This window comes from Rhinatrema bivittatum, chromosome 2, assembly GCF_901001135.1.
Source record: "Rhinatrema bivittatum chromosome 2, aRhiBiv1.1, whole genome shotgun sequence".
In the NCBI taxonomy this organism is placed as follows: domain Eukaryota; kingdom Metazoa; phylum Chordata; class Amphibia; order Gymnophiona; family Rhinatrematidae; genus Rhinatrema; species Rhinatrema bivittatum.
Window position 1 is genome coordinate 794,508,204 of NC_042616.1, and position 26,542 is coordinate 794,534,745.

At 48.6% G+C, this 26,542-nt stretch overlaps 1 protein-coding gene across 23 annotated transcripts in view; it reads right to left on the bottom strand.

Annotated features, from left to right (window-relative positions):
* PTK2 (protein tyrosine kinase 2) overlaps nucleotides 1-26,542 on the bottom strand; it is a 1,447,287-nt gene that overhangs the window by 898,120 nt on the left and 522,625 nt on the right. For 18 of the 23 annotated variants that reach the window (XM_029592091.1, XM_029592099.1, XM_029592089.1 and 15 more), the window contains one exon: nucleotides 26,298-26,405. The exons of the other annotated variants lie outside the window; for them this stretch is intronic. In XM_029592091.1, the coding sequence (XP_029447951.1) occupies nucleotides 26,298-26,405 (108 nt within the window). The remainder of the gene's footprint in view (nucleotides 1-26,297; nucleotides 26,406-26,542) is intronic. 23 annotated transcript variants of the gene reach the window in all.

The window sequence follows — 26,542 nt, forward strand, 5'->3', positions numbered from 1 at the left end:
TAGCAGTGGCTATTTTCCAAGTCAACTTAATTAACAGCAGGTAATGGACTTCTCCTCCAAGAACTTATCCAACCCTTTTTTTAAACACAGCTACATCAACTGCACTAACCACATTCTCTGGCAACAAATGCCAGAGTTTAACTGTGCGTTGAGTGAAAAAGAACTTTCTTAGATAAAAAATTAAAAAAAAACCAACTTATTTATTAATGTTTCAATATGAGTACATTGAAAACAATTCAAAACAGAAAAAAGGAGAAAATTTCCATCAATATAACACAAATTATACAGATTGTATTTCACATCCACTTTATAAGAATATAGGGGAGAACCATTAATTAAGCGGATTCATAAGATTCTACTCATCTTGAACAATATTTAACTGAAACACTGTGTAGCACAACAGATAAACTCAATGACCAACTCTCTCTACAATATAAATCATGAGTGGGAGTCTAAATAGATACGTAGGTGTTCTGGATCTGTGAAAATATATCTATCATTTTGGTAAATAATCATACACCTGCATGGGAATTTTAAATAAAATCTGGCCCCTCTAGAGAGCACCTGATTTCTTAATGATAAAAATATTTTCCTTATCTCCTGTGTCCTCCTGGTTATGTCCGGGAATACTCTTATTGAGGCTCCATAAAAAAGCTGTGTATGTTTCTGAAAGGATTTTTTCAATATATCATCTCTATCTTTAATATACAGAAACGTCACCAACAGCGTGGCTCTCAGTTCAATTTTTGCTTCATAGGATTTTTCCAAAAACTCAGATAGATTATCAAAGGAAACTTTATCTTGTTCTTCTTGTTGCTGCTTGTTTTTTTCATTTCCTGGAACGTAATAAATCTTCGAAATCTTTGGAATGCTTGATTCTGGGATATTCAAAATATTTACTAAATAGCTTTTCAGAAGATCTGCCGGTTTCGCCCATTTTGTCTTAGGAACGTTTAAAAATGTTTAGATTACTTACCTGGTAATCTTCTTTTCCTTAGTGTAGACAGATGGACTCAGTACGAATGGGATAGTATCCGCGTGCTAGCAGTTGGAGACGGATCTGACGTCAGTACGGGGGCGTATATAGCCCCACAGGAAGCACAGCAACTCAGTAATCTTCCTTGCAAAAGCTGTTATGGATGTGTGTACTGACGCTCAGTGAAAAGTGAAAAGTGAAAACAGGATTCCCCTGACAGATTGACAGTGGCTGGAGACCGCCAGCATTCCCAACCGGAAAGCGTTGACACCTGGTAAAGAGCACGCTCTCATGTAAACAAAGGCATGGCTTACCTGGAACCGGTGAAACTCATGCACACAGGCAGCGGGGCGGGATGCTGAGTCCATCTGTCTACACTAAGGAAAAGAAGATTACCAGGTAAGTAATCTAAACATTTCCTGGCATGTAGCCAGATGGACTCAGTACGAATGGGATGTACAAAAGCTTTACCTCCCACCTGGGCGGGAGGCTGCCTGAGGACCATGCAAAACCACCCTCGCAAAAGCTGAGTCCTCCCTGGCCTGGACGCCCAGATGGTAGAACCTGGAAAAGGTATGAAGGGAGGACCACGTCGCTGCTTTACAGATGTCTGCCGGAGACAGCATCCGTGATTCAGCCCAAGATGCCACTTGGGCCCTGGTAGAATGAGCCTTGACCTGTAGAGGCGGAGCCTTCCCAGCCTCCACGTAGGCGGCTCGAACGACTTCTTTAATCCAGCGAGCAATGGTGGGCCGCGAGGCCGCTTTACCTTGCTTCTTCCCGCTGTACAGGACGAACAGATGGTCCGTCTTTCGTAGGTCTTGTGTAAGTTCCAGATACCTGGGCAGCACTCTGCCAATGTCAAGATGGCGTAATAAACGACCGTCTTCAGATTTCTGCAAACCCGCCGTGGTAGGCAAGGATATGGTCCGATTAAGATGAAACTGTGAAACCACCTTAGGCAGAAAGGAGGGAACAGTACGAAGGTGGATAGCCTCTGGAGTGATCCTAAGAAAGGGATCACGGCAGGACAGTGCCTGTAACTCGGAGATGCGGCGTGCGGAACACACCGCCAGCAAGAATACCATCTTCAAGGTGAGAGAACGAAGAGACAGGCCCCGAAGGGGTCGGAAGGCGGATCCGGCGAGGAAATCCAAAGCAAGGTTGAGGTTCCACAAAGGCACAGGCCACTTCAGGGGCGGACGAATATGCTTGACTCCTTGCAGGAAGCAAGAAACATCCTGGTGCCTGGCGATGGTCTTGCCATCCCTCCTGGGACCATAGCAAGACAACGCAGCCACCTGAACCTTGATGGAGCTGAGGGACAGACCCTTCTGAAGCCCATCCTGCAGGAAATCCAACACAATAGGGATTGTGGTGGCATGTGGATTGGTGCCATGAGTGTCGCACCATGCTTCAAATACTCTCCAGATCCGGATGTATGTGAGGGATGTGGAAAACTTGCGAGCCCGGAGGAGAGTATCAATCACGGGCCCCGAGTAACCCTTCTTCTTCAATCGAGCCCTCTCAAGGGCCATACCGTAAGAGAAAATTGAGCCGGATCCTCGTGAAGAATGGGACCTTGACGTAGAAGGTCCAGGAGAGGAGGCAGGAAGGGGCTCCCCTGCCAGTAACTTTCTCATGTCCGCGTACCAGGGTCTTCTTGGCCAGTCCGGCGCCATGAGAAGAACTAGGCCCCGGTGTCTCTGAATCTTGCGGATGACAGCACCTAGCAGAGGCCACGGAGGAAAGGCGTACAGTAGAGTCCCTGGGGGCCATGGCTGGACCAGGGCATCGATGCCATACGAGAACGGGTCGCGCCTGCGGCTGAAGTATCTGGGGACTTGAGCATTGCACTTGTCCGCTAGTAAATCCATGGCCGGAATCCCCCAATGATCGACAATCATCTGGAAAGCTGTGGGGGACAGCTGCCACCCTCCTGGATTCAGGCTTTCTCTGCTGAGGAAGTCTGCTGTGGTATTGTCCTTCCCGGCAATGTGGACGGCGGAGATGTCTTGCAGATACGCCTCTGCCCAAACCATCAGCGGGGCGATCTCCAGAGATACTTGTCGGCTTCTGGTTCCGCCCTGCCGGTTGATGTAGGCCACCATGGTGGCGTTGTCGGACATCACTCTGACCGCTCTGTGCCGTAGTCTGTGAGCGAATCGAAGGCATGCCAAGCGGACTGCCCGGGCCTCCAGGCGATTGATGTTCCACGTTGACTCCTCTCTGTTCCATCGCCCTTGCGCGGTGAGTTCTTCGCAATGCGCTCCCCAGCCGCTCAGGCTGGCATCCGTGGTGAGCAAGGTCCACGTGGGTGAGGACATCTTTGACCCCCTGCTTAGATGGTTGGACTGCAACCACCACCGCAGCTGGGTCCGAACTCTGGCCGGTAGAGGAAGGGACGTGGAATAGTCCCGTCGACGGGGGCTCCAGCGGGAGAGCAGGGAATGCTGTAGAGATCTCATATGGGCCCATGCCCAGGGCACCACTTCCAGGGTGGATGCCATGAGACCCAGGACCTGCATGTAATCCCAAGCCATGGGCCGACTGGCTCCCATCAGATACTGGAGACGTTGCCGAAGCTTCAACTGTCGATTGATCGTAAGACTGACAGTGTTCGCCCGGGTGTCGAACTGTACTTCCAGATACTCTATGGACTGGGAAGGCTGCAAACAGCTCTTGCCGAGGTTGATCACCCAGCCCAAGCTTTCCAGAAGGGCGATCACTCTGTCGGTAGTCCGCAGACTCTCCTCTCGTGATTTCGCCCTGATCAGCCAGTCGTCTAGGTAGGGATGGACTAGAATCCCTTCCCATCTGAGTGCCGCTGCTACCACTACCACCACCTTGGTGAATGTCCGTGGCGACGTTGCCAACCCGAAGGGCAAAGCCCGAAACTGGAAGTGGCGGCCTAGGACCTTGAAGCGTAGGTAGCGCTGCTGATCCGGATGGATCAGGATATGCAGGTATGCCTCCGACAGGTCCAATGCCGTGAGGAATTCCCCTGGTTGTACTGCGGCCTTGACGGAGCGTAGAGTTTCCATGCGAAACCGCGGAACTCGTAAGTAGCGATTGACGGACTTGAGGTCCAGGACAGGCCGAAAGTTACCCCCTTTCTTGGGTACCATGAAATAGATGGAATAATGACCAGAATTCACTTCCCAGGCAGGTACTGGGATGATGGCTTTCAAGGACAGGAGCCTCGCCAGTGTAGCTTCCAATGCTGCCTTCTTGTGCGTGGGACAGGACGATTCCACAAACTTGTCCGGGTGGAGACGATGAAAATCCAGGTAATATCCCTCCCGGATCACGGCGAGTACCCACTGGTCCGACGTAATCTCGACCCACCTGGGGTAGAAGAGGGCTAACCTGCCCCCTATGGCTTCGTCCCCCAGATGAGTCGGCGCATCCTCATTGGGAGGCGCGGCCGGTACCCGAGCCCGGGCCTGCTCCCCTCCAACGCTGCTTGGCCCGAAAGGACTGATTCCTGGCCGGAAGACGTGGCGCCTGGTAGCGACCCCGTTAAGGAACAAAGCGCTGTGAACCCCTGCCCCTGGAGGGCCTTGGAAAGGCGCGCTGGCCCCTTCGGAACCGATCTTCCGGCAATCTGGGCACTGGAGAGGTGCCCCATGCACTGGCCAGTTTGTCAAGGTCGCTGCCAAAGAGAAAGGAGCCTTTAAAGGGCAATCTAGTGAGGCGTGTTTTGGAAGGCGCATCCGCTGACCATTTTCGGATCCAGAGCTGCCTCCTGGCGGCCACGGAGGATGAAATCCCTTTAGCTGTTGTGCGGACCAAGTCCGATGCCGCATCTGTAAGGAACAAAAGAGCGGGTTCCATGTCTGCCGCTGGAGCGTTGTTCCGAACCTGTGACAAACAGGCACGTGTCACCACCGTGCAGCAGGTGGCGATCCGCAAAGATAAAGCTGCCACCTCAAAGGTCTGTCGCAGAATGGCGTCCAGTCGCCGGTCATGAGGCTCCCTGAGGGCTGTCCCCCCTTCCACGGGAATGGTAGTGCGCTTGACCACAGCACTAATCAAGGCGTCCACCTGAGGGCACGCCAGCAGCTCCTGTATAGCCGGTGCCAATGGGTACATGCCCCTCAGCGCCCGACCCCCTTTAAAGGCAGCAGCTGGTGCCGCCCATTCCAAATCGATCAGTTGTGCCGCGTGTAAAAAAGGAAAATGGCGGGCTGTAGGACGAAGACCTTCCAGCAGGGGGTTCTGCGCCGGGGGGCACCGAAGCGCTGGGACCTGTAATATCCAATTCCGCCAGGCACCAAGACACCAGGTCGGAGAGATCCTCTTTAGGGAAGAACCGCCTCATAGTTCTATATGGCTCAGTCCCTGGAGGAAGGTCCCCCTCGTCCGGGAGCTCGGATTCGTCCAGCGAGACCTCCTGATCCGACTGATCCGGACTGTCCAGCAGCGGGAAGTCCCGCTCGCGATACGGGCGTGATGGCCCAGGAACCGGAACTGCAGGAACCACCACCGCAGCAGGCGCAGCAGGCGCCGCAGGCGCAGCCACCGCAGGAATGACAGGAACAGCCGGAACCGCCGGGCCAGGCTGGGCAGCCGTTTCCATCTGTACAAAAGCATGAATTCCCCTAAAGAGATCCACCCAGGAAATCGAAGCAGCCTCTAATCGCCGGGGTACAAGCTCCCCCGGGATTCCGGATTGGTCGAGACTGCCCCCTAACTCCAGGGTAGCCCCAGGGGAACTGTCCACAAACCGTGGCTGGTCCAGACCCGAGGGTCGCACGGCCTCCTCACATTGGGCACAAAGCCAGTCTGGCTCATCACTGCGCATGGCCCGAAGCTGACATGCAGAGCAGAGGCCAAGGGCTGCAATGCCCGAGGTAGGGGGCGCTGGCGCCACAGACTCCGCTGCGTCCCGCTCCATCGAGTGATAGGCGCTCAATAAGAAAAAGCGGCAGCAAGCAGTGCTTAAGACAACAGGCGCTCAATAATCCTATGCGGCAGCAAAAGGTGCTTAATACAACAGGCGCTCAAGAAGAATATGCGGCAGCAAGAGGCGCTTAATACAACAGGCGCTCAATAATAACATGCGGCAGCAAAAGGCGCTTAATACAACAGGCGCTCAAGAAGAATATGCGGCAGCAAGAGGCGCTTAAAACGACAGGCGCTCAATAAACCTATGTGGCAGCAAAAGGCGCTTAATACAACAGGCGCTCAATAATAACATGCGGCAGCAAGAGGCGCTTAATACAACAGGCGTTCAATAAACCTATGAGCGCTAGACGCACAGTGTGCGGGCAATAGGCTCTCAGTCATAGGCGGGCAGCCATACACGCTCAATATGCATTCAAGAGGCGTTCAGCAATAGGCGGGCAGCAGTATACGCCCAATATGCAGTCAATAGGCTTTCAGCAATAGGCGGCCAGCAGTATACGCTCAATATGCATTCAATAGGCTTTCAGCAATAGGCGGTCAGCAGTATACGCTCAATATGCATTCAATAGGCTTTCAGCAATAGGCGGTCAGCAGTATATGCTCAATATGTATGCAATAGGCTGTCAGCAATAGGCGGCCAGCAGTATACGCACAATATGTATGCAATAGGCGTTCAGCAACAGGCGGCTAGCGTTATACGCACAGTGGCATGCAATAGGCACACAATAAGCCAGAAACTCAAAAGGAGGAAGAAAAGCCGCGCCTATTACGGGCGCGGAGTACCTGAACCAGGCCCAAGATGGCGTCCTCCACACCGTGCCACGCCGCCGATCCTCTGTGCTTCGGAGACCCGTAGGAAGAGCGGTGCACCTTACCAGCGACGGCGCTCCTCGGCTGGAACACAAGCGGTCTCCGGCTGCGGGGGAAGGGAGCACCTCGCCACCGCGATTGAGGATATGCACCCGTTACCTCGTCCACGCCGGGACCGAGGGCCTCGTAGGCTACACCCGAACGTCGTCCGGGGGCTATATCACTGCCGCAGCTCGGCAGGACCGAGGACTTTCCCACCGGGGGAGCACGGCAATCACCCCGGGAGCTCGCTGGGGGAGGAACCCGAGGGTATCTACCGCAGGAGCGCGGGGCTCTAAGCCTGAATAGGCAATAAACAACAAGGTAGAATCTGAAATGAGAAGAAAGAGAAAAAAAAATCAAAGTAGTCTTGGAAAGCACGCTCGACTAGCGTGCAGGCACTCCAAACTGCTTTGGAGACGGAAATTACTGAGTCGCTGCGCTTCCTGTGGGGCTATATACGCCCCCGTACTGACGTCAGATCCGTCTCCAACTGTTAGCACGCGGATACTATCCCATTTGTACTGAGTCCATCTGGCTACACGCCAGGAAATCTGAGATTGTTCTTTCTCAATTCGTTCTCTAGAAAATCCATTTTCTTCATGACCATGTTCTCAGATTTTATAAATTTTGTTTGTAATTCTTTCACATCATTAAGTTCTTTTTCCACTTTAGTCGAAAAATTCTCAAGTATTTGTACTTTATTTTCAAGCTTTTGGGTTCCCCTCCATATTCTTTTTAACTGATTTAGATAAATCATTTATTGCCAGACTTATGTTAGTTAAAACTTTCCAAATCTCAAAGAGAGTCACCTTTTCGGGCATTTCCAGAGGGGCTAACACCACTTGTATCTCCGGCTCCTTACCTCCTGTTTGTAGAGGGCCTTCTGTGTCTACCTCTTTCTGCCATGCTGCGCCACTGCTGTCCCTGGAGCCCTTATCTATCGGGCTCTCCGGAGTCGATGGTATCCCCCCATCTCTCCTCTGGGTTTCAGCGCGGCCATCCGATGTCAAAAACGCTGGCATATTCAGTTGTTCCGTTCCCCCACCTTCCGGGGGCTTATAGACCAGAGAAGGAACCGTTGGTGCTCCGGGGCTTAACGATGCCTCCGGCCATGGCGTCGGGCGGCCGCTCTCCGCCTCCAACGCCAGCGGCCACGCTCTCCGGCGTCTGTTGTGCTAAACGAAAAATCTCCTCTATCCTCGGCTGTCGGGAACTAACGTCAGGAGTGGAGGCAAAAACCTCACGAATTTTTGCTTTTCTTTTCGAATAAGCATTTAGAGGTAAGTTTCGAAGGTAATTCAATATAAGAAAAGCTGAATAGAAAAAGAGCCTCAGGAGAGAAGGTTTCCCGTGCTCACAGTGTGGCAGCCATTTTGGTTCTCCCCACATTAGCTCTTCTTAGATGTTTTAAATGTGCCACATGCTAACTTCATGAAGTGCCCCCTAGTCTTTCTATTATCCGTAAGAGTAAATAACTGTTTCACATTAACCTGTTCTAGACCTCTCATGATTTTAAACACCTCTAACATATCCCCCCTCAGTCGTCTCTTCTCCAAGCTGAAAAGTCCTTACCTCTTTAGACATTCCTCATAAGGGAGCTGTTCCACTCCCTTTATCATTTTGGTCACCCTTCTCTGTACCTTCTCCATCGCAACTATATCTTTTTTGAGATGCGGCGACCAGAATTGTACACAGTATTCAAGGTGCGGTCTCACCATGGAGCGAATCAGAGGTATTATGACATTTTCTGTTTTATTCACCATTCCCTTTCTAATAATTACCAACATTCTGTTTGCTTTCTTGACTGCCACAGCACACTAAACCGATGATTTCAATGTGTTATCCACTATGACACCCAGATCTATTTCTTGGGTGGTGGCTCCTAATATGGAACCCAACATTGTGTAACTATAGCATGGGTAATTTTTCCCTATATGCATCACCTTGCACTTATCCACATAAAATTTCATCTGTCATTTGGATGCCCAATTTTTCAGTCTCAGAAGGTCTTCCTGCAATTTATCACAATCTGCTTGTGATTTAACTACTCTGAACAATTTTGTATCATCTGCAAATTTGATTACCTCACTCATCACATTTCTTTCCAGATCGTTTATAAATATATTGAAAAGTACAAGTCCCACTACAGATCCCTGAGGCACTCCACTGCCCACTCCCTTCCAATGAGAATATTGTCCATTTAATCCTACTCTGTTTCCTGATTTTTAGCCAGTTTGTAATCCACAAAAGGACATCACCACCTATCCCATGACTCTTTACTTTTCCTAGAAGCCTCTCATGAGGAACTTTGTCAAACGCCTTCTGAAAATCCAAATATACACATCTACCGGTTCACCTTTATCCACATGTTTATTAACTCCTTCAAAAAAGTGAAGCAGATTTGTGAGGCAAGACTTGCCTTGGGTAAAGCCATGCTGACTTTGTGAAGCTTGCTGGGCAGACTGGATGGGCCGTTTGGTCTTCTTCTGCCGTCATTTCTATGTTTCTATGTTAAACCATGTCTTTCTATATGTTCTGTGATTTTGATATTTAGAACACTTTCTACTATTTTTCCTGGCACTGGCTAACTGGTCTGTAGTTTCCCGGATTGCCTCTGGAGCCCTTTTTAAATATTGGGGTTACATTAGCTACCCTCTAGTCTTCAGGTACAATGGATGATTTTAATGATAGGTTACAAATTTTTACTAATAGGTCTGAAATTTCATTTTTTAGTTCCTTCAGAACTCTGGTGTGCATACCATCCGGTCCAGGTGATTTACTACTCTTCAGTTTGTCAATCAGGCCTACCACATCTTCTAGGTTCACCGTGATTTGGTTCAGTCTATCTGTAATCTTTCCACGATGGCCTTATCTTCTCTAATTGCCCCTTTAACCCCTCGATCATCTAACGGTCCAACTTACTCCCTCACAGGCTTTCTGCATTGGATATATTTTAAAAAGTTTTTACTGTGAGTTTTTGCCTCTATGGCCAATTTGTTTTCAAATTCTCTTAGCCTGTCTTATCAATGTCTTACATTTCACTTGGTAACGCTTATGCATTATCATATTTTTCTTCTGTTGGATCCTTCTTCCAATTTTTGAATGAAGATCTTTTGGCTAAAATAGCTTCTTTCACCTCCCCTTTTAACCATGCCGGTGATCGTTTTGCCTTCTTTCTACCTTTCTTAATATGTGGAGTACATCTGGACTGTGCTTCCAGGATGGTCTTTTTTAACAATGACCATGCCTCTTGCACACTTTTTACCTTTCTAGCTGCTCCTTTCAGTTTTTTTGTAACTATTTTTCTCATGTTATCAAAGTTTCCCTTTTGAAAGTTTAGCACGAGAGCTGTGGATTTGCTTACTGTCCCCCCTTTCAGCCATTAATTCAAATTTGATCATATAATCACTATTGCCAAGCGGCCCCACCACCGTTATCTCTCTCACCAAAACCTGTGCTGCACTGAGAATTAGATCTAAAATCGCTCCCTCTCTTGTCGGTAACTGAACCAATTGCTCCATAAAGCTGTCATTTATTCCATCCAGGAACTTTATCTCGCTAGCATGTCCCCGATGATGCATTCACCCAGTCAGTATTGGGGAGATTGAAATCTAAAAGTCAACAGAAGCAAATCTTGCACATAAGCAAGTATTCAAATGAACAGGTGCAGGAAAGAGAATGAAGTTCCATTCAGAATTCAAATTTGTATTAATTATGTATTTAAATTCTCATAGTTCATTCAAAACGGCAACTCCTTCTGGTAAACAAAGAAGGTTTCTAAATACATGTATTTAGAAACCTTCTTTGTTTACCAGAAGGAATTGCCATTTTGAATGAACTATCAGAATTTAAATACATAATAAATACAAATTTGAATTCTGAATGGAACTTCATTCTCTTTCCTGCACCGGGAGATTGAAATCTCCCATTATTACTGCACTACCAATTTGGTTAGCTTCCCTAATTTCTCTTAGCATTTCACTGCCCGTCTCATCATCTTGACCAGGTGGACGGTAGTATACTCCTATCACTATAGGCTTCCCCAACACACAAGGGATTTCTACCCATAAAGTTTCGATTGTGCATTTATTTATTTATTTATTTAGCACTTTTATATACCGACTTTCCAATAACAGAGTTACTGATCAATTCGGTATACATTCTAAACAGAAACATTGACAAGTTAATGTCTTACAATGAACAGGTAGCAGGAACTTGGATACAGATATATGGGGTTAATAACATAACGTAAATGCTACAGAGCCAAATGCAGGCTAAAGAAATAGGTGATAGGTATAAGACTGGGTATTTAATTTTTAGACTGCCAAGGATTCATAGATGACCTGAGAGATTCTTTGGGGGGTAATAGAGAGTACTAGAGATGATTTATATAGTTCTCTAGGGGGTTACACCAAAGAAGGGATCCTTGGCAGGAAAGTTCCGCAGACTGATGATTATGAGAAAGCTTGGTTGAATAACCAGGTGTTAAGTCTTTTTTTAAATGTAGTGGGGCATTGCACTGATCTGAGGTCTGACGGGAGAGCGTTCCAGAGTTTGGGTCCGGCTGTAGAGAAGGCTCTTTTGCTTAATGCTGACTTCATCGGTGGAATCTGAAGGTTGTTTCTGTAGGCTTGTCTCACTGGTCTGGTAGAGGTGTGGAGTTTGAGAGGGATTTTGAGCTCGAGTGGGGCAATGTTATGTAGTGCCTTGTGGATTGATGAGAGCACTTTGAAGAGTATTCTGAATTTGACGGGAAGCCAGCGTAGGCTTTTTAAAATGGGTGAGATGTGTTCTCTTTTGTTAGTCTTGGTTAAGATCCTTGCTGAAGCATTTTGCAACATCTGAAGAGGTTTTATGGCGTTAGCAGGGAGGCCCAGTAGGAGTGAATTGCAGTAATCTATTTTAGTAAGATTGATTGCCTGTAGAACTAATCGGAAATCTTGAAAATGGAGTAGAGGTCTCAGTCTTTTTAAGACTTGTAATTTGAAGAATCCATCCTTTACGATGTTCTTGATGAGAGATGTGTAGTTCATTTGGTTATCTAGTATAACTCCTAGATTTCTGACTTGTGGTGACAATATTAATTGAGAAGACAGGTTGGTAATTGGGTGTGTGTAGGTTTCGTCTTGGGAGATCAGGAGGTATTCTGTTTTGTTTTGATTGAGGATCAGATTGAGGCTTGTGAGCAAGTTGTTGATGGCTTGTTGGCATGAGTTCCAGAAGTCCAGAGTTTTTTGGAGAGATTCGGTAATTGGAATCAGTATCTGAACATCGTCTGCGTATAAGTAGTAGATGAGATTTAGGTTGAGGAGGAGCTGGCAGAGTGGGAGCAGGTATATATTGAATAAGGTTGGTGAGAGTGAAGATCCTTGTGGGACTCCCAAGTTGCAGGTGACTGGTTGAGATTCCTCCTTGTTGACCTTGACTTTATAATGTCTGTTCTGTAGGAATGATTTGAACCAGTTGAGGGCCACATCTCTAATACCAATGTCTGACAGACGATCTATTAAAGTGTTATGATTTACCGTGTCAAATGCTGCAGTTAGGTCTAGGAGGATGAGAAGACAAGGCTGTCTTTTTTCAAGATTCAGTAAGATGGAGTCCGTTAATGAGATTAGGAGGGTTTCCGTGCTTCGAGATTTGCGGAAGCCGAACTGCGATGGGGAGAGGATGTTGTTATTGTTTAGGTATTCTGTTAGTTGTTTATTTGCAACTCGTTCCAAGATTTTTGTGATGAAGGGTAGATTAGCTATTGGGCGGAAATTGGCCGGGTTATCTGGGGACAGGTTATCTAGTCTCATGCAGGATGTTTATCCTGTTGGACTCTATGCCATCCCGTACATAAAGCACCACACCGCCTCCTAGGTGCTCCTCTCTGTCATTACGATAAAATTTGCACCCCGGGATAGCACTGTCCCATTGGTTATCCTCCTTCCACCATGTCTCTGAAATGCCAATTAAGTCTATGTCATCATTCACTGCTATACATTCTAATTCTCTCATCTTACTTCTTAAACTTCTGGCATTAGCATGCAAACATTTCAAAGTTTGTTTTTTGTTTGTAGAGGGGGGTATGCATGCAGGAGGTCCTGCCCCCATTGAAGGGAGAAGGTATTGCAGGCCTGATAGTCATTCCCTGGTACTAGGGAGCAGAATCTGCTCACCTTGTGGTTGAGAGGGGAGGCAAATAGGTCCATATCTGGCATACCCTACTGGTGGAATAGATCAGCCGCCAACGCTGGATTGAGAGACCACTCGGGAGGCTGGAAGGACCGGCTGAGGCAGTCTGTCAACACATTGAGGTGACCTGGCAGGTAGGTTGCCCGCAGATACATCCACGAGGGGGCCCTGTCCCAGAGCTGCACCGCTTATTGGCAGAGGAAGAATGTAGAGATTACTTACCTGATAATCTCGTTTTCCTTAGTGTATGCAGATGGACTCAAAACAAGTGGGTATAGTGTGCTCGTGCTAGCAGTTGGAGACGGATCTGACGTCAGCACGGGTACATATACCCCCGCAGGAAGTGCAGCAATTCAGTAACCTTCCTTGCAAAAGCTGTATGGATATATGTGTAGCTGACCGATCGATTAAATGAACAGGATTACCCTGACCGATTGATAGTAGCTGGAGACCGCCAGTGTTCTCAACTGGAAGGGGTCGACACCCGACAGGATGGATGGCCTATTATAAGAAACATGGCTTACCGTGAGTCGGTGAATCCCCATGTATGCCGGCAGCCGGGCGGGATGCTGAGTCCATCTGCATACACTAAGGAAAACGAGATTATCAGGTAAGTAATCTCTACATTTCCTAGCGTGTAGCAGATGGACTCAAAACAAGTGGGATGTACAAAAGCTACTCCCGGTCTGGGCGTGAGCCTACCCAAGGTCCGTTCAGGATTCCCCTCGCAAATGCTGTGTCCTCCCTGGCCTGGACGTCCAGACGGAAGAATCTGGAGAAGGTATGGAGGGAGGACCACGTTGCCGCTTTACATATCTCTGCAGGCGACAGCATCCTAGTTTCTGCCCAAGAGGCCGCTTGCGCTCTGGTAGAGTGAGCCTTGACCCGTAGCAGCGGTGGTTTTCCCGCTTCTACGTAAGCTGCCTTGATAACTTCTTTGATCCAGCGGGCGATGGTTGCCCGTGAGGCCGCTTCCCCTTGCTTCTTCCCGCTGTGAAGGACGAACAGGTGGTCCGTCTTTCGTACTGCTTCTGACATTTCCAGGTATCTGGACAGCAGCCTGCCGATGTCGAGATGGCGTAGTATTCGACCTTCTTCTGACTTCTTCAAACCTTCCGTGGTAGCCAAGGATATGGTTTGGTTGAGGTGGAAGTGTGAGACTACTTTGGGTAAGAAGGAAGGAACCGTGCGAAGATGGATAGCCTCTGGAGTGATTCTGAGAAACGGATCACGGCAGGACAGTGCTTGAAGCTCTGAGATGCGGCGTGCTGAGCATACGGCCAGCAGGAACACCATCTTCAAGGTTAACAAACGGATGGAAAGGCCTCGAAGTGGTCTGAAGGTGTGTCCCGCTAGAAATTCCAAAACTAGGTTGAGGTTCCACAGGGGCACTGGCCACTTCAGTGGCGGGCGAATGTGTTTGACTCCTTTCAGGAAACGTGAAACGTCTGGGTGTGTGGCGATGCTGTTGCCGTAACTCCGGGGACCGTAGCAGGATAGCGCTGCCACTTGAACCTTGATGGAATTGAGGGACAGACCCTTCAGAAGGCCATCTTGCATGTGGATTGGTGCTGTGAGCTTCGCACCAGGCTTCGACTACTCTCCAGATCCTTATATATGTTAGTGATGTGGAGAACTTGCGTGCTCGGAGGAGTGTATCTATTACCGACCCCGAGTATCCTCTTTTCTTCAGTCTAGCCCTCTCAATGGCCAGACCTTAAGAGAGAATTGAGCTGGATCCTCGTGGAGGATGGGACCTTGCCATAGCAGGTCCCTGTGTGGAGGCAGGGGAAATGGAGTCCCTGCCAGTAGTCTTCTCATGTCTGCATACCAGGGTCTTCTTGGCCAGTCCGGGGCCACTGGAACTAGGCCTCTGTGCCTCTGAATCTTGTGTATAATGGCGCCCAGCAGGGGCCATGGAGGAAAGGCATATAGCAGGATCCCCTGAGGCCATGGCTGTAACAGGGCATCGATACCCTGGGAGAGCGGATCCCGCCTGCGGCTGAAATATCTGGGTACTTGAGCGTTGGACCTGTCCGCTAGTAGGTCCATGCCCAGTGTTCCCCACTGATCCACAATCATCTGGAAAGCAGTGGGAGACAGCTGCCATTCCCCTGGATTTAGGCTTTCTCTTCTGAGGAAGTCTGCCGTGGTGCTGTCCTTCCCAGCGATGTGGACGGCGGAGATGTCCTGGAGATCTGCTTCCGCCCAAGTCATCAGGGGGGCTATTTCTAGGGATACCTGTTGGCTTCTGGTTCCGCCCTGTCGGTTGATGTATGCCACCATGGTGGCGTTGTCCGACATCACTCTGACTGCTCTGTTTCGAAGTCTGTGGGCAAATTTCAGGCACGCTAGCCTGACTGCCAATGCCTCTAGTCGGTTGATGTTCCACCCCGACTCTTCTCTGTTCCACTGCCCTTGGGCGGTGAGTTCTTCCCAGTGTGCTCCCCATCCATTCAGGCTGGCATCTGTAGTGAGCAGGGTCCAGGTTGGGGAGGACATTCTTGACCCCCGGCTCATGTGGCTGGGCTGCAACCACCACCATATCTGATTCCGCACTCTGGCTGGTAGAGGTATGTGTACGGTGTAGTACTGTGATCGTGGGCTCCATCGAGATAGGAGGGCGCGTTGTAATGGTCTCATATGAGCCCGCGCCCATGGTATCACCTCCAGCGTGGATGCCATAAGGCCGAGGACCTGTAGGTAATCCCAAGCTGTGGGCCGGGTGGCGCTCAGCAGGGCCTGCAGACGATTCTGAAGCTTTGATCTCCTCTTGGCGGTCAGACTGACCTTGTCTTCCTGGGTGACGAATCAGACTCCTAGGTATTCCAGCGACTGAGAAGGCTGTAGGGAACTCTTGTTCAAGTTTACTACCCATCCTAGGCTTTCCAGAAGAGATATAACTCTGTTGGTTGCCTGGTGGCTTTCCTCCGGTGACTTTGCCCTGATCAGCCAATCGTCCAGGTAGGGATGGACGAGGATTCCTTCCTTCCTGAGTGACCCCGCCACTACTACTATGACCTTGGTAAAGGTCCGAGGCGCGGTGGCTAACCCTAAGGATAAAGCTCGGAACTGGAAGTGTTGTTCAGGACTTTGAAGCGTAGATAGCACTGGTGATACCGATGGATTGGGATATGCAAGTAGGCTTCCGACAGATCTAGGGATGTGAGAAACTCCCCTGGCTGTACTGAATTTTTGACAGACCGCAGAGTTTCCATGCGAAAGCTGGGGACCCGTAGGTGCCTGTTGACTGACTTGAGGTCCAGGACGGGCCTGAAAGTGCCCTCCTTCTTGGGCACTATGAAATAAATGGAATAATGCCCAGAATTTATCTCCCCTGCAGGCACTGGGATTATGGCTTTTAGGGACAGGAGCCTCCGCAAGGTAACTTCTAATGCCGTCCTCTTGAGGGGTGAACAAGGAGATTCCACAAACTTGTCCGGCGGGAGCTGAAGAAAGTCCAGGTAATACCCTTCTCGGATGATGGCGAGGACCCACTGGTCCGATGTAATCTCGACCCACCTGCAGTAGAAGAGGGTTAGCCTGCCCCCTATGGCTGCTACCTCCGGATGGGTCGGCTGAATGTCATTGTGGGGTACGGCCGGGACCCGAACCCGAGCCGGTTCCCCTCTTATTGCGCTTAGTCCGAAAGGACTGGCTCCTGGCCTGCGAACGAGGTGCTTGGTAGCAAGTCCTGTAAGGGTTGAAGCGCTGAGAGTTTCTACCTCTGGATGGTCTAGAAAAGGGACGCTGGCTCCACCGTGACCTGTCTTCTGGTAGACGGAGTAATGGAGAGGCGCCCCATTTATTGGCCAGTTTCTCGAGGTCGCTGCCGAACAGGAGGGATCCCTTAAAGGGCATTTTAGTGAGACATGTCTTGGAGGAGGAGTCGGCTGACCAATTACGTAGCCAGAGCTGTCTCCTGGCTGCCACTGAAGATGACACTCCCTTGGCTGCCGTACGGACTAGGTCAGAGGCTGCGTCAGTGAGGAACGAGAGAGCTGATTCCATCTCTTCTCCCGGGGTGTTGTTCCTAGCCTGTGATAAACAGGAAAGCGTCACCACGGTGCAGCAGGTCGCAATTCGTAGGGACATGGCTGCCACCTCAAATGCGTGTTTCAGAAAGGCGTCCATGCGCCGGTCATGTATATCCTTGAGGGCCATCCCCCCTTCCACCGGAATGGTGGTGCGCTTCACAATTGCGCTAACTATGGCATCTACCTGGGGGCACGCCAGCATATCCTTGGTTGCCGGGTCTAAGGGGTACATGCCAGCCAAGGCCCGACCCCCTTTGAATTAGGCCTCCGGCGCATTCCATTCCAGATAGATTAGCTGCTGTGCTGCTCATAGGAGGGGAAAATGGTGAGTCGTTTGGCGCAGGCCCTCCAACAGGGGGTTCATTCTAGGTTCCCCTGGGGTGAATTGGCCCGGGAGAGCCAGTTCCGACAGGCATTGTGAGATCAGGCCTGGGAGATCCAATTTCAGAAATAAACGCCTCATGGTCCGATAAGGTTCAATCCCCGAGGGAAGTCCTCCCTCCTCGGGGGGCTCATCTTCCTCAGAGCAATCTGAATCCCCATAAGTGGGGCTTCCGGGTGGTGAGTGGCCGTGCCTAGGCCTTGAGGGTCCAGGGGCCGGGTCATTCGGTACGTATGGACCCGTTCGGGGAGCGGACTGCATTGTGACAAAGGCATGAATCCCCTTGAATAATTCCACCCAGGAGAGCGAAGCAGGATCTGACCATAGGGGCACCAGGTCTCTCGGGTTCCCTGGCAGCTCACCGCTGCCTGCTAGGTCCGGGGTGTTCCCTGAGGAACTGGCAAGTACGCTGGGCTGCGACCGGTCCTGGCCTGGAACTCCCAAGGCCTCTTCACATTGGGCACACAGGGAGTCTGCTTCCTCGCTCTGAGTGGCCCTGAGGTTGCATGCAGAGCAGAGGCTTATGCCTGATTCTGGAGGTGCCGGCTCCGCTGACGCATGGGCTCTCTAACGCTCCATCTCGTCTGTGAACTCAGCTGGAGTCTGCGCTTTGTAATATACGCGAAGATGTGCGCCTACCAACTTGCGCGTATCAACGTGCGCCCAGCAACGGGCGCCCAGCAACGGGCGCCCAGCAATGGGCGCCCAGCAACGGGCGCCCAGCAAAGGGCGGTTAGCAACGGGCGCCTATTGCATGGCTGACAAACCAGGGCAGAAGGCGAGCAGGCAGGCAAAATGGCGACCCCCTTGGCGGGTTGCCACGTAGGCAGACTCTGCTAATCCTCGCTTCCTCGGAGACCAACAAGTAAAGATGTACGCCTTACCCTTGTCTTCGGCGCATCCCAGCTGCGACCCGGGCGGTCTCCGGCTGCGGGGGGAGAGGGCGAGTACCGTCACCGCCGCGCTCAAGGAAGTGCACTGGTCTCGCTCAGGGGCCAAGTCCACGCCGGGACCACGTCTGCCTCTATGCCGCACCCGAGCCCTTCTCACTCGGGGGCTAGGTCCCTGCCGTGAGTCGGCCACGGGACCGAGGCTCTTACCTCTGAGGGGACCACGGAAATCACCTCGGGAAACTCAACTGGGGGAGGGACCGAATGGTATCACCGCAGGAGTGCGGGGCTCGTCTTCAGTAGGTGTATTTTATGAATTTAGTCGTTAGAATTTGGAAAAACGCTCAGCGAGCGTGAGGTAGCTCCAAACTGCTTTGGAGACGGAAATTACTGAATTGCTGCACTTCCTGCGGGGGTATATGTACCCGTGCTGACGTCAGATCCGTCTCCAACTGCTAGCACGAGCACACTATACCCACCTGTTTTCGAGTCCATCTGCTACACGCTAGGAAATGAGCCCTTCCTGCCCTGTTTGTTGATGTACCACATCGCAAACTGGTTGTCCGTCTGGATCAGAACTGCCTTGGACGACAACTGATCCCTGTACGCCCACAGAGCATACCGTATTGCCCGAAGCTCCAGAAAGTTCATCTGACAGCGGGCTTCGGCGGCAGTCCAGTGGCCTTGCGTGCGCAGCCCATTCGTATGGGGCCCCACATCCCTGGGGGAAAGCGTCAGTGGTGAGTCACCTGGGGCGGAGTGGGCTGGAAGGGGATTCCTCGTTCCAGGTTGGGAAGAGCCTCCCACCAGGCTAGAGATAATCTCAGAGGGTCCATAATAGTGACCGGAGCGCCTAGATCCTGAGATGCTTGCCGCCACTGGGAGTGCAAGGCCCACTGGTGGCTCCACATGCGGAGGCGGGCCAATGGAGTGACATGGACACAGGCTGCCATATGTCCCAATAGACAGAGCAGAAGGCGGACTAGTACCCTCCCGGCTGCTTCGGACAAGGGTAGCCAGGGAGGTGAGGGCAATCGCCCATCTTAAGGCAGAAAAGCTTTTGCTTGCCTCATGTCCAGCCTGGCTCTGATGAAGTCCAGCTGTGGGGATGGACAGAGAAGAGACATTGAAATTTATGATGAACCCCACCGCATGCAGGGTCTGTACAATCAAGGCCAGAGTTTGCAAGGCTCCTAACCAGCCAGTCGTCCAGGTATGGAAACCTATGGACCGAGCGACTCCTGAGGTAGGCGACCACCATCGCCAACCATTTGGTGAAGATGCGGGGGCGTGATGCCAGCCCAAAGGGCAGCACTTTGTACTGGCAATGCGCAGGCCCCACCTCAAAGCAGAGGTACTTCTGGTGGCTGGGGACAATTGCAATATGTCCGTACGCCTCCTCGAGGTCGAGGGAACAAAGCCAGTCTCCTCTCTAGAGAAGCGGGATCAGCGTGCTGAGAGACCATCTTGAATTTTTCTCTTACAAGAAACTTGTTCAACACCCTAAAGCCACTTTGGAATGAGGAAATACCTCTAATTGAACCCTTGGCCCTGCTGAGAGAGGGGGACCGGATCCACCACGCCCGCTAAAGGAGGACAGAGAGTTGTGTTTGAAGAATGACCAAATGGGTGGATGACCCTCACAATGGACATGGGGGAGAGGTCTCTGGGAGCCGGCTGAAGTACAGACGGTACCCCTGGCGAACGGGTAAAGTTGAGGAGCCTACCGCCAACTGGAGTATCCAACACCAGGGGTACAGCCAGCTGACTTACGCTCCCTCGCTGCCAGTCAAAAGTGCATGGTTGGGACCTGCTGGGGAGCCAACTGAGGTCTAGGCACCCACTGTTGGAGGGGACGACCGCTGGAACTGGTGCGAAGCAGGCGAGTTGAGCGGCTGGCGGATAATATTTTCTCTGCCTTTAAAGGGTTTCCAAGAACCCTGCCTGCAGGATTTCCTGGCTGAGGAAGGCCCTTCCAAGGTACAAGCAGACAGCTGCTGAATTGTATCATGGTGGTCCTTCAGCTGTGCCACTGCCTCCTGGACTTTGCCTCCAAACAGTAGATCTCAGCGCTGAATATATATATGAGCTACATGTCTTTAATGATGCAACAGAGATTTTAATGTTAAAGAATGGCCCTATAATGCCTAAATACTGACAGTACAACCACAGAATCAAAAAATCACAATACAAACATTTTATCTGAATGCAATGTTTTGGAGCTCTGCATTTAAAAAAAAAGAATATATATATATATATATATATATATATATATATATATATATATATATATATATATATATATAATATATTTATTTATTTATTTATTATTTTATTTTATTTTTTTTTATTTTTTTTGCTTGATCATATTAGAGAGGAGTTGGAGTTGTGCACTACTCTCCTGAAAAAGAATTACTGGAATTACTGGCTACAACTATTTTCTGAACTCTGAATGATATAGGTATTACTACACCATCTGGAATTTGTTGCCAGAGGATGTGGTTAGTGCAGTTAGTGTAGCTGGGTTCCAAAAAGGTTTGGATACGTTCTTGGAGGAGAAGTCCATTAACGGCTACTAATTAAATTTACTTAGGGAATAGCCACTGCTATTAATTGCATCAGTGGCATGGGATCTTCTTAGTGTTTGGGTAATTGCCAGGTTCTTGTGACCTGGTTTGGCCTCTGTTGGAGACGGGATGCTGAGCTTAATGGACCCTTGGTCTGACCCAGCATGGCAATTTCTTATGTTCTTATTTGCTTTTATGCACTAAAAGCAATTTTGTTTTTCAAATGTCAGTCTGGTCTATTTTGTATGTGATAAAAATACATGTGTGTGTATTTCTTTTATATGTGTTATTTTAATCTTATATATTTTTAAGTTATTTATACATGTGACTTTTTATGTATATTATTTTTTTAATTATGTACTATTTATTTATTTCAATATTGATGTAGCCCCTGAAGCAGCCCCTGTTTATGGGCGAAACTTGGCCTGAGTAGGGCAATCTATCACATCATTAATAAAATCTTCTGACACTGATCCACTTCTAGTTTGTTGGAGTATCTGCTGCATTGGATCGGCTTGCGTGTTGTTTTTTGGGATCATCCCCAGGCAGAGGATGCACACCTCATGCGGATCCGTGATGGACATGGTCCTTGGGTACTGGGGGCACCTTCCAAAACCTGATGAAACCATCAAAAAAAAGAGGCCAACATGTGGTTGATAACAAACGGGAACCCAAGGCAGCAGTCAGGAATCGACCGCGAAAAACCCGACTGCAAAAGTAACAGGTACCTATTGGAGGAACGGAATGCGAAGGGGGACGTGACAGAAAAACCCCAAAAATCTCAGCAAAATGCTTTCAAGGGTTTGGAGCTCCACAACTGCAAGGCTATTGCACCGCGGAAAAGAAGAGATGAAAGTGGAAACTTTTCTGTGCCAGGCTCCATCTGATGTCACCCACATGTGACGACTACCATCCTGCTTGGCCTAGGAGAATCTCTGCATCTATGTTTAAAATCTACAACATATAGTCAACTCACATAGATTTCGAACCAGGTAACAATTACCGTATTTTTTGGTCCATAAGACTCACCTGACCATTAGAAGCACCTAGGATTTAGAGGGCGGAAATTAAAAAAAAAAAAAAAAAAAAAATGGTGTGCTAAACCGGCTCTTTTCCTAGCATCTGTGCGTCTTATGGACCAAATTAGGGGAGTGCATAAAAATTTTTTTGTCCCCATTTCTGTTTTCGGGTCTGGGGAGGGCCATTTCGGTCCACTCCCCAGATCAGAAAACTTATTCTCTTTCTGTGGGAAATCCCCCCCCCCCCCCCCCAAAAAAATCCCATCCCAACCCTTTAAATTTAATTAACTACAACCCCCCACCCTGACCCCCCCAAGACCTGCCAAAAGTCCCTGGTGGTCCAGCGGAGGTCCAGGAGCGATCTGCACTTGGGCCGTTGGCTGCCAATAATCAAAATGGCGCCGACAGCCTATTGCCCTTATGATGTCAAAGGGGCTACAGGTGCCAATGGTCGGCCCCTGTGACATAGTAAAGGCAAGGGGCCATCAGCGCCATTTTGATTACTGGCAGCCGATGGCCCAAGTGCAGGAGATCGCTCCCGGACCCCATGGTGGTCTAGTGGGGGTCCGGGAGCAGGTCTTGGGTTGGTCAGGAGGGTGGGGGGGTTGTAGTTAATTTTTTTTATATTCGCTCCGTAAGACGCACAGACATTTTCCCCGCACTTTTGGGGAAAAAAAAAGTGCGTCTTATACAGCGAAAAATATGGTAAACAGTAAGGCTTTTTACATTAAATAGCATACTGCAAGTTGTGTACTTAAATAATAGTTTTCAGTAGAGGAAGAATAGCCTAGTGGTTAGAGCAGTGGGCTACGAACCAGGAGTCCAGGGTTCAAGTCCTGCTGTCCCACCTTGTGACCTTGTGCAAGTCACTTTACCCTCCATTACCTCAAGTACAAAACTTAGAATGCAAGCCCTCTGGGGATAGGGAAATAAGAACATAAGAACATAAGAAATTGCCATGCTGGGTCAGACCAAGGGTCCATCAAGCCCAGCATCCTGTTTCCAACAGAGGCCAAACCAGGCCACAAGAACCTGGCAATTATCCAAACACTAAGAAGATCCCATGCTACTGATGCAATTAATATCAGTGCCATTCCCTAAGTAAACTTGATTAATAGCCGTTAATGGCTTTTTCCTCCAAGAACTTATCCAAGTTATCCTCCAAGAACTTTTGAACCCAGCTACACTAACTGCACTAAACACATCCTCTGGCAACAAATTCCAGAGCTTTATTGTGCGTTGAGTGAAAAAGAATTTTCTCCGATTAGTCTTAAATGTGCTACTTGCTAACTTCATGGAATGCCCCCTAGTCCTTCTATTATTCGACAGTGTAAATAACCGAGTCACATCTACTCGTTCAAGACCTCTCATGATCTTAAAGACCTCTATCATATCCCCCCTCAGCAGTCTCTTCTCCAAGCTGAACAGCCCTAACCTCTTCAGCCTTTCCTCACAGGGGAGCTGTTCCATCCCCTTTATCATTTTGGTTGCCCTTCTCTATACCTTCTCCATCACAACTATATATTTTTTGAGATGTGGCGACCAGAATTGTACATAGTATTCAAGGTGCAGTCTCACCATGGAGCGATATAGAGGCATTATGACATTTTACGTTTTATTAACCATTCCCTTCCTAATAATTCCTAACATTCTGTTTGCTTTTTTGACTGCTGCAGCACAATGAGCTGACTATTTTAAAGTATTATCCACTATGATGCCTAGATCTTTTTCCTGGGTGGTAGCTCCTAATATAGAACCTAACATTGTGTAACTACAGCAAGGGTTATTTTTCCCTATATGCAACACCTTGCACTTGTCCACATTAAATTTCACCTGCCATTTGGATGCCCAATCTTCCAGTCTTGCAAGGTCCTCCTGTAATGTATTACAGTCTGCTTGTGATTTAATTACTCTGAATAATTTTGTATCATCCGCAAATTTGATAACCTCACTCGTCGTATTCCTTTCCAGATCATTTATATATATATTGAAAAGCTCCAGTCCAAGTACAGATCTCTGAGGCACTCCACTGTTTACCCTTTTCCACTGAGAAAATTGAACATTTAATCCTACCTCTGTTTCCTGTCTTTTAACCAGTTTGTAATCCATGAAAGGATATCGCCTCCTATCCCATGACATTTTAGTTTTCGTAGAAGCCTCTCATGAGGGACTTTGTCAAACGCCTTCTGAACATCCAAATACACTATATCTACCAGTTCACCTTTATCCACATGTTTATTAACCCCTTCAAAAAAATGAAGCAGATTTGTTAGGCAAGACTTCCCTTGGGTAAATCCATGTTGACTGTGTTCCATTAAATCATGTCTTTCTATATGCTCTACGATTTTGATCTTGAGAATAGTTTCCACTATTTTTCCCGGCACTGAAGTTAGGCTCATTGGTCTATAGTTACCGGACTGCCCCTGGAGCCTTTTTTAAATATTGGGGTTACATTGGCCACCCTCCAGTCTTCAGGTACAATGGATGATTTTAATGATGTTACAAATTTTAACTAATAGATCAGAAATTTCATTTTTGAGTTCCTTCAGTACCCTAGGATGCATACCATCTGGTCCAGGTGATTTGCTACTCTTTAGTTTGTCAATCTGGCCTACTACATCTTCCAAGTTCACAGTGATTTCGTTCAGTTCGTCTGACTCATCACCCCTGAAAACCATCTCCGGAACTGGTATCTCCCCAACATCCTCATTAGTAAACACAGAAGCAAAGAATTCATTTAGTATTTCTGCAATGGCCTTATCTTCCCTAAGAGCCCCTTTAACCCCTCGGTCATCTAATGGTCCAACCAACTCCCTCACAGGTTTCTTGCTTTGGTTATATTTTAAAAAGTTTTTATTATGGGGCGGATTTTAAGAGCCCTGCTCGGGTAAATCCGCCCAGATTTACGCGAGCAGGGCCTTGCGTGCCGGCGCGCCTATTTTCCATAGGCCTGCCGGCGCGCGCAGAGCCCCGGGACTCGCGTAAGTCCCGGGGTTTTTCGAGGGGGGCGTGTCGGGGGCATGTCGGGGGCGGGGCCGATCGGCGCAGAGTTTCGGGGGCGGGCCCGGAGGCGTGGCCTCGCCCTCCAGAACCGCCCCCAGGTCGCATCTCGGCGCGCTAGCAGCCAGCTGGCGCGCGGGGATTTACTTCTCCCTCCGGGAGGTGTAAATCCCCCGACAAAGGTAGGGGGGGGGGGGTTTAGATAGGGCCGGGGGTGGGTTAGATAGAGGAAGGGAGGGGAAGGTGAGGGGGGCGAAAGCGAGTTCCCTCCGAGGCCGCTCCGATTTCGGAGCGGCCTTGGAGGGAACGGAGGCAGGCTGCGCGGCTTGGCGCGCGCCGGCTGCACAAAATCGGCAGCCTTGCGCACGCCGATCCTGGATTTTAGCAGATACGCGCGGCTATCTACTAAAATCCAGCATACTTTTGTTGGCGCCTGGTGCGCCAACAAAAGTACGAGAAGGCGCACTTTTTAAAAATCTACCCCTATGAGTTTTTGCCTCTATGGCCAACTTCATTTCAAATTCTCTCTTCACCTGTCTTATCAATGTTTTACACTTAACTTGACAATGCTTATGTTTTATCCTATTTTCTTCTGATGGATCCTTCATCCAATTTTTGAAGGATTTTTTTTTTTGGCTAAAATAGCCTCTTTCACCTCACTTTTTAACCATGACTGTAATTGTTTAGTCTTCCTTCCACCTTTCTTAATGCGTGGAATACATATGGACTGCGCCTCTAGGATTGTATTTTTAAACAATGTCCAAGCCTGTTGAACACTTTTAACCTTTGCAACTGCACCTTTCAATTTTTTTCAATTTTCCTCATTTTATCAAAGTTTCCCTTTTGAAAGTTTAGTGTTAGAGCTATTAGTTTAAATTTGATCATGTTATGATCACTGTTGCCAAGTAGCCCCACCACCGATACCTCTCTCACCAAATCCTGCATTCCACTAAGAATTAAATCTAAAATAGCTCCCTCTCTTTTTGGTTCCGGAACCAATTGCTCCATGAAGCAATCATTTATTACATCCAGGAACTTAATGTCTCTATAGCACGTCCTGATGTTACATTTACCCAGTCAATATTGGGGTAATTGAAATCTCCCATTATTATTGCACTGCCAAATTGATTTGCTTCCCTGATTTCTCTTAGCATTTCATCATCTGTCTGATCATTTTGTCCAGGTGGACGGAAGTATACTCCTATTACTATACTCTTACCCAACACACATGGGATTTCTACCCATATAGATTCTACTGAGCATTTAGTCTCTTGTATGATCTTTATCCTGTTGGACTCTACACCTACACCTATACCTACAGTATACCTATACCTACAGTACCTGAATATAAATCGATGTGATATCTCAGATCGAATGTCTGTATATAAAAAATAAATAAAATAAATAAATCTTTGGTAAGTGCACAAAATTGGTACAATGCTCCTTTACTGTTATGAAGTTCATGTCCACAGTTATGTCTTACCTCAGGTGCACCTGCTATTTTGAGCTGCAACATTCCTTTTCTGTCCTTGTCTTCACTGTTTGAATACTGAATAGTCTGAACCTGATTAAAGTCTGTCAGGTGAGTAGGCTATAAGAAAATAAGTAGAAAATTGAAATATTTTATGAAATACTATTAAAATGCTTTTAGAAAATACAATTATTGCTTCAATTTATGAATTTAAGCACCCTCTCTTCAGATTACTGCTTCACTCGGCAGGGGAGAAG